A 12,112-nucleotide genomic window follows, 5' to 3' on the forward strand; every position below is an offset into this window, starting at 1 on the left:
CCTTCACCAGTCTCTGCGGAACTGTATTAATAGAAGGCGACACTTCACGTATTGGCGCTCAGACCCCACAGGGAGGCTGGCAGTGGCTTGGCAGGTGGGCATGAAGCCGGAAGATGGGTGGGGGTGTGGGGCGGAGGCATAGTAGAGTGGCGTTCAGGAAAGCCAGTGGTCTTTCGGGGCAGGGGTGGCAGGGGCGGAGGCTCCGAGGCTGATCAGCCAATGGAGGGCGAGCAACTACTGGACCGACCTGGTGACGTGAGGAGCGTTCCATTCGGCCAGCGGTGGGCGGCTGCCACAGCTGGTTTAGGGCCCCGACCATTGGGGCCCCTTGTCAGGAGGAGGCAGCCTCCGGGCTGGGGAGAAGTCTCTGCCACCTCGGGCGGCCGACGCGGTCCCCTGGGACAGTGCACTTTCTGGCCTCAGTTCCTTGCCGAGTTCGGTCTCCAGGGTTCAGGTAACAAGGGGTGGGGTGGGGGTGGGGGTCTCCGGGGTTCGGCCTCGTGGTGGGCTGCCGCCCCCTCCGCTGCACCGGGACGCGGGGACCCTGGCCCTGCCCTATCTCTGCTCGGCGGCCGCCCAGCCCCTGGCCTGGGGTGACTACACGTGGCGGGGCGTGTGTGAGTGTGTACGAGCGTGCGGAGGTGGCGCGCGTCCCAACCTGCCCGGGGCGGTGGTCGGCGGCGTGGCCGAGGCAGGGCGGGCCTCCAGAGGCCGCGCCCGTCGCCCGCCCGCCAGGGACTCGGGCCTCGGGCCCGGGGCCGCTGGGCCGGTTGTTGGTTCTCGACGGATTTTGATCTTTGTTCTCCCAGGCCCGACTCCCCTTCCTGGTCTCTCTTCTCCCGCTGGGCCGGTTTATCAGGAGGAGATTGTTTTCCAGGTTAGTTTTACACAAAGGAAGTGTTCTCTGCGCCTCCAGTGCCTCCTCCCCTTTCCCAAGCCTTCCACCTCCTCATTTCCCTGCTCAGCTCCTAGTCTCTCTTTGGACCCTTGCCCTCTCCAGCCCAGGAATGATTTCGAGTTGGTTGTTTCTCATCAGTCAGTCAGGCTGCAGGCTTCCGCCTCATTCTTGGCCAGCGCGGGGCATGTGGTATCAGTAAGTAGAGGCCACAGCACCACACCTGAGTGGAGGAGATGGGTGGCTGTGACGGAGAAAGGCTGGGCCTGGTGATTCAGGATGCTAAGTGGAGATGATACTTCTCTGAAATGTCCCAGAAAGCATCTTTATGACTTTTCTTAATTGCTGCCACCCCCTCAAGCCCCTCCTCCCCCCAGCCATTCCAGAACCTCTCCTGCTTAAGTCAGCCTTTCACCTATAGGTCTGTGATGTGGTTTCCTTAAGATTCCCACAAATGTTAGGCTAGACCAGCAAGATTGGTTCATTTCCCGGACTCAGGAAGTTAGGAGGGTTTGATTAGGCGAAATCTGTTTTGAGTAAATACAACCTGGGTTTGTGTACAACGTGTCCAGAACCTCCTAGTTCTGCCAGAAGATGACTTGTTCCCTGGTGTGATTCATATTCGAGTCACTAATTGAAGAAAGAAGGTGAAGAAGTGGAAGAGGGTAGGGAATGGCTCCTTAAGGAAGAAATGCTACTGTTATTTTCAGAGTCCTCTTCATGATGATTATAGAGCAACACGGTATAGTGCAAAGTGCCCTGGACTGAAAGTCAGCAGACCTGTTTTCTTGATTTAGTGTTGTGGCTTTGTGACCCTGGATAAGTTATTTACTCTCTCTGGTCTTCACTTAACTCATTTCCAAAACAAAGTAATTGGGGCTATCACCTATAAAATCCCTTCTAGTTCCAAAGTTCTATGATAATCAAATCATCAGTATTGGAAGTATAGGGGTATAATTAAGAAGGTCTACTAGCCCCCTTCTCTTTTTCAGAACCGTTAACCTTTTCTTCTTTTAAGGGACAAAAACAGATTGGAAATAAACTTTCCCATTTCTTTACCCCCACCCCTTCAGGCAGTGCTCATCTTTCTGCCTCTGGGAAAGGAAGATCGAACTACGTTTTTGTGTCCCTGCCTCATTTTCTTTTTCTTTTTGTGCTTTTTCTTAGGGTCAGAGATTGGACTTTTGATGATGTTTGACCCAGCCGCAGCAATAGCAGGCAACGTGATTTCAAAGCTGGGCTCTGCTTCTGTTTCTTATCTCTTGTAATCAAAATCCATTTTGGACCAGGAATTCCAATCATGTCTGTGATGGTGGTGAGAAAGAAGGTGACACGGAAATGGGAGAAACTCCCGGGCAGGAACACCTTCTGCTGTGATGGCCGCGTCATGATGGCCCGGCAAAAGGGCATCTTCTATTTGACCCTCTTCCTCATCCTGGGGACGTGCACACTCTTCTTCGCCTTCGAGTGAGTTTCCACTGATTAGAGTTGCATGATTATGGTTTCCTTGGGACCAGGGGAAGAACCTTCTTTCTGGGGAGTTGCTGGACAGTCCTTGGATGGCTGTCACTGTCCTCTTGAGCAATGTCTATAGATCATACTGACTGAATTCATTGTTTTGTGCTTATAGCAGAGTATGTGCTTCCGAAAAAGACCAAATCCTTTGATACCAATTTTATAGCACTGATTTGGGGCCAACCCGGAACACTTGGGAAATAAAGGAGTTTGTCTTTATTACTCACCTCCCCTTTTCAGTAGTTTCCTTAGGCGCTTAGTGACAGGCTGCTTCTTCCCCACCCTTCTTGAGCCTGGGGACACTCCTCATGGTCGTTAACTCCACCCCATGATGTTCACCTATTCTGTTACTCTGGGTCCTATTTCCTGAGGGCTCAGCTCTTAGCTAGCTGTTAAATTGAAAATCCAACTGAATTGGGAACCTGCAGATTGGTTCCAGCCTCAGCTGTGCCAGTCTAGCTGCGTGTGTGGCACATATGTGCTTATTAAATGTGAGTTGCTCTTTCTTTTACTCAAAATCGCTCAACATAAACAACTCTGTATTCTGTGTGTGCCGAATACCAGCCTTGGAGTTATTTTTTCGGTGATGTAACACCTTGTACTACAGCCACTGTCTGAAGTCTGTGTAGGTCACCACTCTAGGGAGGTGGCCAGTTGGATTCTAGGGTGCTGTGGCATGACTCCTGGGTATGCTGAGAATGCTGTACACTCTAGGGATGACAGCAGTGTTAATTGGTTTGGGATTATTACCAGGAAGGCTTTGGGGAGCCAAGAGGTGTGTGTAGACTGTGAGCCCCACCTGATATGAGCTTGCTGTAATTCATGTACTCAGGTGACCTGGAAATGGAGCGCCCATTGTGGGGCGTGGCCAGGGGACAGAGGAGAGGGCTCTTTGACCAGCATTTCATGGGTAATTAAAATGAGCTCTGGTCTCTTGGGGCTCATTTTTGTTCTTCTGTAAGGGCTTCAGGCTTACCCAGTGTTAAGAGTGATTTTTTTGGGCTACCGTGCCAGACTTTTTGATGGTTGCAGCTGGCTTGAGTAACAGCAGGGGGAGAGGGGGACCCACTTTACAACATGGCTAAGAAAGTAAGATCAGATCGGAGGACCTGTTTGTCAAAGGCACTTCTGTTGCTGCTGCTGCTGCTGCTGCCGACTTTGTGAAGTTTTTGGCAAAGTCAGGCAGGTTGATGATGGCTTCTTAGCTGCTCTCTAGTCTGAGTTCATGGCTAAGTGTGTGTGTGTGTTCTTGTGTTTGGTACAAGTGAGCGTGTGCAAGCAGGCAGGCATATGCATAACATTTAAAAAATATTTCCCCTCTCTCCACCCTTCTCTCCAAGTTTTCTTTGCTTCATTCCTGCCTTGCTTGTTTTCGGAAGTGCAGAGCTGAGCTCTACTCTCTCTCATTCTCTCTTTCGCTCCTTCTCCTGCTGAATGGCTGGCTCTTTTTACTACTCCACCCCCATCCACTCCCCACCCACCAACACCCCCTCCCCATCAAGGTTAAACTTTTCTTGTTGGAACCATTCAAAACAGAGATGAGATTTGTTTCTAGGCCCTGAGTGAGCTGGTAATTCTGGACCCAGGAAGCCTCTGGTTTGACTGGCCAAGGGAACTTGAAATTTGGAGCTACTGACATTCGGCCCTTTTTGTATCTGGGAGCCAGACAGAGTCTGATTTGGATCTGTTCCACTTAGGCCCTGAAGGCTTCTGAAGAAAACTGCCTGTGGCATGAAGCTTATAATCAGTCAAGTTACTTTTTGACTGAGGCAGGTTGGGTTTTCTACCAAAATGACTTTTTTCCGCCAAGTTATTTCTTGTGCTTTGCCCTCAGATATGAAGGGTGAGGTTGTTTGTAAACTTCCCTGAGTTTCAGCGGTCTGTGTGGTAGAGTAAATATTTTTGAGAGAAGGGCTGGCGGAGGCAGTAGGAAGGGGGGAGGGGAGAAGGAAGTAACCGTGTTAGCTGAGGAGTGGAATGGGGAAGTCTGCATCTGACCAAAGGGGAGAGGACCCTGGCGATGAATCCTTTTTACTGAGAATGGTGGAATCTGTGTTTGTGAATAAGTAGTGTGCATATGCGTGATTGTCTGTCTGTCTGTCTGTCTGTCATGTGCAGACACACAGGCTCTCTAGGTGGTGGCTGATTTGCCTCACCAATGCCAGGCTGTACAAAGGACACCAGCATGCCTCTGGGGAAGGAAGTCTTTCTGGTCGACCTTTTTCTTTGGGGTCTATAATTTACTACCAACCGCACGGTGGGGGATAGCATTGGGAGCAGAATATGGGCTTCTTCGTTAGTGTTAGAACTTAGGGAGACCTCAGGAAGTCAGCTGATCTAGCCCCCTGCCTTCAGGCAGTTGAGGGCGACTGAACCCTCAGTGACACAGGGCTGTTTTCATTCTTAAAACTGCCTGGGAGCATAGCCTGCACATCCTCTGGCTGCGGCATTTTGGTCTTGAGGAAAAAAGTCCAGATCTTGAGGCACATCTGGACTTGCATTTTAGTAACAGGGTCCTGCTTGCAGCAGGTGCGTAGGAACAAGTGCGAGGTGATTTATAGCTGCCTATGGCACAGCCCTGGGCTGGCCAGATGGCTTGAGAAATCTGGTCAGGCATGTGGGCGCCCCTTGATGAAAAACATGCAGTGTTAGTAGTGCCAGTGGACGTCTTTTTATTTTGGGGTTTTGCCTTTACACATTTAGACTTCTCAAAGGAGGGACCTGTAATTTTTAGTGGACAGACAGTAGGCTGAATACGTAAAATGAAAAAAGGTTGTCTATCCAGGAGCTAGTTAGCTCTGCATTGTTAGAAGTGTTTCCAAAGAAGCTGAGTAGCCATCTCTCAGGGCTGCTGTCACCGAGTGGATTCCTGCCCAGGATGGGAAATTGGGCTAGATTATCACTAAGCCTCTTGCAACTCTGAGAGTCTGAAATTGTATATAATTCTTTTTTTTAATAACAATTTTTATTGAGTTATAGTCATTTTACAATGTTGTGTCAAATTCCAGTGTAGAGCACAATTTTTCAGTTATACATGAGCATACATATATTCCTTGTCACATTTTTTTTCGCTGTGAGCTACCACAAGATCTTGTATATATTTCCCTGTGCTATACAGTATAATCTTGTTGATCTAATATAAGTCTTGTGTCTGTCTGGAAGATTGAAATACACACACAGAAAAGGAGAGGATAGAAGATTACCAGCAGGTAGCCGTATTTAAATGGAACTGTATCTACAGTAAATGTATTTGAATTTAGAAGCAGAGTGTAAATTTTACAATGCTTAAAAAAAAAAGAATTTCCTAATTTGTTCTTAGGGTGTAGGATTTAGGAAGTGTGAGTGTGTATGCCAGTTTCAGCTTTGAGCACATGAACTAGTCTCAGTCCTTTCTGCCCAAACTCTGTCCAGCTTGTGTGATAAACACATAACCAGCAGCTTGGCCGGGAATGTCAGGACACTACAGCAGAGCAACGCTGACAACCTGTGAGCTGTCCAGCTACTGAAAGGCTATTGTGGTATTCAGTCAAATTCAACTTCCTGATAAAGCCTGGGGAGAGGACCAAGTGCACTGTCCCCTGGAAGTGGCTTCCTAGCTGTGTCTTTTAACTTTGTGACCAGATCACTGGTGGGGTCAAGATCCTGAGACTTCTCTTGTGGCAAGAATGACAGTGTGACTCTCGACCCCTGAAGTAGAGGTAGTTTGCTGCTCTGGTCTGTGTTTTTGCCTCACTGTGCTGTATATAGAGGAAATCATATCAAGGCACTATCAAACCCTGTTGGACTGACCCTCATGGGTGCTTCTGATGTACAGAGGAGTCATTGAATTGGATGAACTGAAAAAAGCTTTGTAGCACTGCTTAGTAATTGTTCCACTTCTAGCCTATTCAAATTCTACCTCTTTTTCAAGTCCTTTCTTGAGTCTTCCTTTGTGAAACTTTTCTAGTAATTTCTGTATTCGTGGGACTAATTGTACATACCAGTCATCTAACTCATAATTATATGACCTTTCTTATATTTCTGCATTCTGTGTTTATTACACTTTGAGCTCTTTCAATGTCAGGGACTATCTTCTATGTCTGTGTGGCCCCCAGAGTGCCCTCTGCCAGGCTTTACATAAAGTAGGTGATCAGTAAATACTGCTGAATTGATACATTCTGGATGCACTTAAAATGTAACAGTCTTAACTGACAGAATCATAGAGTGGTAGAGCCAAAAGGGGCCTTCGAGACTAGCCACTTCATTTCGCAGGTGAGGAAACCAAGTCTATCGAAGTAGGGTTATTTCATCAAGATCTGTTGGCCAGCCAGTGCCTCTATACAACACGACCCTTCATCTTATTGCTACCTTTTGAATCCAGAATCCTGAAGACATTCAGATTACTAAAGCTGTGCACAGTGCCAGATGTTGGACCAGCATGTTCTGGGTTCTTGCTAGTTTGTGTTTGTGTTACCTGGTGGACTTTAGGTTATTTTGGCTTCCCTTAGCTCATGTTCCCAGAAAACGAAGGCATCTTTGTGGAACACTAACAGCATTCTAGCATGGCATTCTGGTAGCCTTAACAGGAACAAAGAAGCCCATCTCTAAGTGTGGGCTTAGAAAGCAAGCTTGTGAGTTACGAGGGCTCATCACCTCTGTAGCCACTCCTCGTCCCTGCTGCCGGGATGGGGAGGGCTTGAGGGAAAAGTAAGTGATGTGTACACTCTGCCCTGTTACTCTGTGGGTGATCATGATGTAAGGGGCACCATGTCCCCATGGAGAGGCGGAAGAAAGGAGGCAATCTGACAACACAAAGTTACCAGGTTTGAGGAGACACAGGGCTATGCAGACCAAAGCCAGACTGTGACACAGCAGAATATCCATGTCTCTAGTGACAAGGTCCAGGTTTCTGAATTCCTTAGGTGAGATTAGGAAGAAAGAAAGTGACTTTATCATGATCTCTAACCAAGAGAGCATCCTCTGGAGAATTGCTCTATGGAGGTTCAGTCTGGTGCTTTTCTAGCCCAAGATTCTGTCTGTGACTTGGCCAATCAAATGACAGTTTTAGAAAGGCATAGTTGCCTCTTTGATACCAATCTGTTACAGTACTTAGCTAAACGCAACTTTCTGATAAAGCACATCCCCTGGAGAGGGATTGGGTTATGTCTCCTGAAATAGTGTGTTTTCCCTTGACAATTCTTTATGGTTCTGTCATTCAGAATTCATTGGTATATGTTCAGCCTCTACTACCTTTTGTGGTAACAAATTTCACACCGTCAGTCTCCATCTTCTGAGAATAAGTCTTAATTGAGCATAGTGATCTTCTATTTTGGGAAAAGTGAGCACAAAGAACAGGGATGTCCCCTAGTATGCTGACATCAGTTGAGATGTTTGTTGAAGGAGGGGAGTCCTAACTCTTCCTCCTCCGAGATGCCAGAGCCGGTATTGTGTTTAAGAACAAAGGAGGCACCTTATGCCTCTTGCAATAAAAAGTGGCTAGTGAACTCAGGATAACGAGGGGGATGTGTCTGGGATGGGGCAATGAGAAGACAAGAACCTTATGATGGTGATTAGATAAGGCCAGTTAATGGAGGGTCTCAGAACACTGGCCTGAGGAGTTTCAGATTTAATATCCAGCAGGGAGGAACCGTTCTAAGTTCTTGTGCAAGAGGATAATATAATTGAACTTTGTTATTTGTTATTTGTTACATTTGAAATATGTTATAATTGAAATGTGAAATTTGTTATTATAACTGAAACTTGCCAAACCTATTTAGCAGGTTTGCCTGGAGAGATTTCAGCCTTCCTCAGTGAGAGGATGGCTGATTGCCTCCAAATTCAAAGTGTTCCTGTTTGGTTGATTTTCCCCATTGCTACTGGAGCAAAACAGGGTTATGCATTTTCCTCTGACCTTCACATAGCAGTAAATCTGGAAACTGATTTTAAATTCTGTTTTTGTGTCCAAGGAAGTTTTTTCCCTCTTATCAGACTCTGAGTATCATCAGAAGAATCTTGAACCAGTCTTATGGGTGGTTCTACACGATGACTAAGCTCTAGAGGTAGGTAGTATGTGAGAGGACAGACAGCCATCTATGTCAGGGAGGACTTATAGCAAAGGCTTATTTCTATTATGTGGGATCAAGGGCCATTGCGGGGCTCTAATCCTTGGGCCCTTCCTGCTGTTCCAAGCACAGCTCTTCCTTAAAGCCACCCAGAATGGCTGCTATGGGAGCAGTTTCAAGCAGCCACCAGCTTCCCAAGAGAGCTCTTCTCTGACCACTACAGTCCTTAGTGTCCAAATCACCATCCAAACACTTGCTTATTAGTCTTACCTTATTTAGCTGTTTCATATGTTAGTTATGTTTTCCCCAACAAAATTAACTCCTATTTCTCTTGTTCTTCATTTGTTAGACCCATAAATACTTATTGGCTGATTGATTGCACTGATAAAAGAACAACAACCAAAAAACATGACAAGAAAGCTATTAGGGAGACTTAGAAGCAGAGTATAGAACACCAGTCCACACTGCTGGTCTATGAGGCAGCCCTGCCGTGAAAGCTGTCTGGTTTCTTACTAGCTCCAGTCATGAATCTCTTGAATTTTTTCATGTGAATTGAAGTCTGTGTCATTATCACTGTCTCTCCAACCAACTAGCGTGCTAGGAATGGGGGATGGGACATGACACACAGCCCAGCCTGGCACTGCTGGTTACTGCTGGTCAGTACCACCATGTGGCCCATGAGATGTGTGAGAGTCCTGTCGTCTAGTCCAATCAATAGGTCGGTAAAGAATGGCTTAAAACCATCATGTCTCTTCAGGTGGCAGAAATGAAGACTTAGTGGGGACATGGTTGCATTTATAAAGCTCACAAGGGAGAAAAGCAACTTCTAACCCCCCGGAAGGGGGAAGGCCTCTTGGTACTTGGAAGACAAAGGAGAGTTCTGTTTCAGGAAGAGTATCATCATTCCAAGAAGTGATAGAGATGGAAAGTACTGCGGGATTTCAAAAACAGCTTATATTTGTGGACAACAAATTCAGTCTTTCACTGGGACAAATTAGTGATGTTTGAGGTTACTCCTGACTTGAAGGTTGATTTTGGTGGGAATTACCACCAAATCTTCACATAGCTTATTCCTCTCCAAGACAGATCTCTAGCTTACTGCAATTAGGGAACTAACCTGGGGTGGGGGTATTTTTGATCATAACTATTAAAGACAGACACATGGGCAGTAGTTCACAGTGGTCTTAGCCTCTGGCTAAGTTTCCTTTTACTCGGGGTAGAAAGGCCTGCTGGTCCCACATCTGCCTTCCCAGCCACACCCACTCACTAGTGACAACTGGCTGCCAGTAGCCTCGTCTCTGGAGAACAATACAATGGGCCTGTTGTGTACTTGTTGACATACAGAGTGGATTGTTTTAGCAGGTGCAGAAGACAGTCTGTGTAGAGATTACAGAGACCTTTATCCTTGATGGCGTAGCATAATTGAAATCTAAGTTGTCTTTTGTCCCGTCAACAAGCAGGTGTCGGAATGGGACTTAATGGGACTTAGTTAAGCTTGTCCTTCTGTGCATGGGGACAACATTAATGTGTGTGGGGTGTGTGTGTGTGTGTTTTACTCTCTCTGTATCTTTTCCCGCTAATAAAACAATTTAAACTCCCTTTGGTGGCCCATCAGATGGCTCTGGTTTTCCTAAGGCTTTTCATTGGAGACTACAGCCAGGGCAGTTTGAGTGATGAGGAAGATGGCTGTTTTCTGTTAGTGTGGTAATTTCACTTGGCTTCTTTGTGAAATGGAGCCTCGTGTTTCTCCTGTGTCCTTTGGGTCCCTAATAAGTGGAGGTGACTTTCGTTTCTGAATTCACTTCTTGATTATCTGTACCAGTGAAAGGGAACAGTGGAAAAGGAGGTAATCTACAAGCTGGTGATATACAAGGACCTTAATTACCCTGAACTCAGTTAGCCAGCACCTACCCTTGTCTTTTAGGAGAAGGAAGTAAATCAGACAAAAGCAAACTAAGACCAAGGATTTTGTTAAAAAAAAAAAAAAAAAAGCAGGCAAGCAAACAAAAAGCCACAAAAGTCATTTTGCAAGTTCACTCTACGTTCACTTTCATGACAAACTGCTCAGCCTAGTCGTACAGTTAGTTTGCACCCCCCATGCAGTCGTGCGTGTGGTGAGGCGGCAGGGGGAGGCTCTCACAGGGATTGTTCCGAACCTGCAGCGAAGGTAACCCAGGGTTAAACATTTGCTCTGAGTGTACAGCAGCTTGCTTAATCCCCGAGCCAACGAGGTAAGCCTTTTACCTTAGCTCACTTTCTTCGTGGTTCCTCTGGTCCTTGCTCACGCACTTACAGTCTGCCTCCAGGAGAGGATCTCTGTGTGCAAGGAGGAAATGTGCCTCAGGAGGAGGAGAGTAAAAATACACCAGTGATAACTCTCATCACATATTCCCATTTATTTGGTTTGAAATTCAGCGCAACTCGACAAGTATTTGTTGATAACGTCTTAGTTCCCATACTTGTATTAGGCTCTGGGAGATACAGAACCATGATGATAATGTTAATAGCTGACATTTACTTAGCATTTACTATGTGTCAAGGGCAGTTCTAAGCACTTTATTTATATTCATGCATTTGAAGCACAAACAACCCTATGAAATACTATTACCATCCTCATTTCACAGTTAAGGAGCCTGAAGTTAACTAAGTTACCCAGCTGGGAGCTGGTAGAGCCAGAATTCAAACCCAGGCATTCCCACTCCCAAGAGACAGGGTTCTTGCTCTTATAAAGTTCATTTGGGGGACATAAGGTCAACATAGTGAAAAATAGCTAGGAAACAATACAAGACTGTGACAGGGTAGAGAAGGGAGAGGTTCTTGCGGTTTAGGATAGGCCTTTTGGAGGAGGCAAGACCTCATAAATCCCAGATTCTTCAGCTATCAGATAGGGATAATAGACTCAACCTCATAGATGTAGGATGAGAAATGGATGAGATCTTGCATCTAGAGAGCTTAGTGCAATGCCTGGCATGTGGTATGTGCTCAGTGGGTTGTGATTGTGATGATGACAGTGAGGACATTGATGGCTCTGGACCTGAAGGATGAGTAGAGCTGGGATATCCAGAGAGAAAGAGGAACCGCCTTCCAGGTGAATGAATTATGAGAAAAGAGGGGACCTAACATGATGTTGGGAAGGGATGCTAAGGAGATCCAATTTTTTTATTCTCTTGCCGGTGATCACTAGTCACCTACTGGCTGAGCTAACTGAAGAAGGAGGAGGAACAAGTGGATGTTGCAGAGTCAGTCAGCAGCCCTGAAGCTTTTCACTGGCCTTGAAGCACCCTGGGCATACCCTCTGTCTGACACTGGGACTCTGCTTCATGACGAGTCCTCAACTTTTCTTCCTTCTCCTCGAGCTCAGGCCTGTACCAGATGAGTGGGTACCAGAAGCTCTAGACATTCCCAGAGTGAGAGCAACCTGTAGTGTGTACAGTCCAGGCTCAGCTGCGTCCCTGACCTTAACAGGTGTGAGCCTTTGCCCAGGCACAGGGAGATGGGGCTCCCAGCAGGCTGACAGGAGGGACTGGGTTCTGGGCTTGGGAGTAGCCAAGGTCCCTTGATATTATCTTCTGTGTGTTATAGGCGGCATCAATCAATTAAGTAGTTGTTTAGCTGCTAGTATGTATAGGACCATGTGTGAGGAGTTTTCAGTAATTTGAAA

The 12,112-nt window shown here is 46.6% G+C and overlaps 1 protein-coding gene across 2 annotated transcripts in view; it reads left to right on the forward strand.

The window, feature by feature from the left end:
• Nucleotides 1–261: 261 nt before the first annotated feature.
• ZDHHC9 (zinc finger DHHC-type palmitoyltransferase 9) overlaps nucleotides 262–12,112 on the forward strand; it is a 28,918-nt gene continuing 17,067 nt past the window's right edge. Inside the window, exons 1-3 of one of the 2 annotated variants that reach the window (XM_064482734.1) lie at nucleotides 262–454; nucleotides 810–877; nucleotides 2,063–2,362. In XM_064482734.1, coding sequence (XP_064338804.1) covers nucleotides 2,196–2,362 — 167 coding nt within the window. In that variant the 5' untranslated portion in view covers nucleotides 262–454; nucleotides 810–877; nucleotides 2,063–2,195. The remainder of the gene's footprint in view (nucleotides 455–809; nucleotides 878–2,062; nucleotides 2,363–12,112) is intronic. The other variant, XM_064482733.1, reaches the window with a different exon arrangement.

This window comes from Camelus dromedarius, chromosome X (assembly GCF_036321535.1).
Source record: "Camelus dromedarius isolate mCamDro1 chromosome X, mCamDro1.pat, whole genome shotgun sequence".
NCBI classification, from domain to species: Eukaryota; Metazoa; Chordata; class Mammalia; order Artiodactyla; family Camelidae; genus Camelus; species Camelus dromedarius.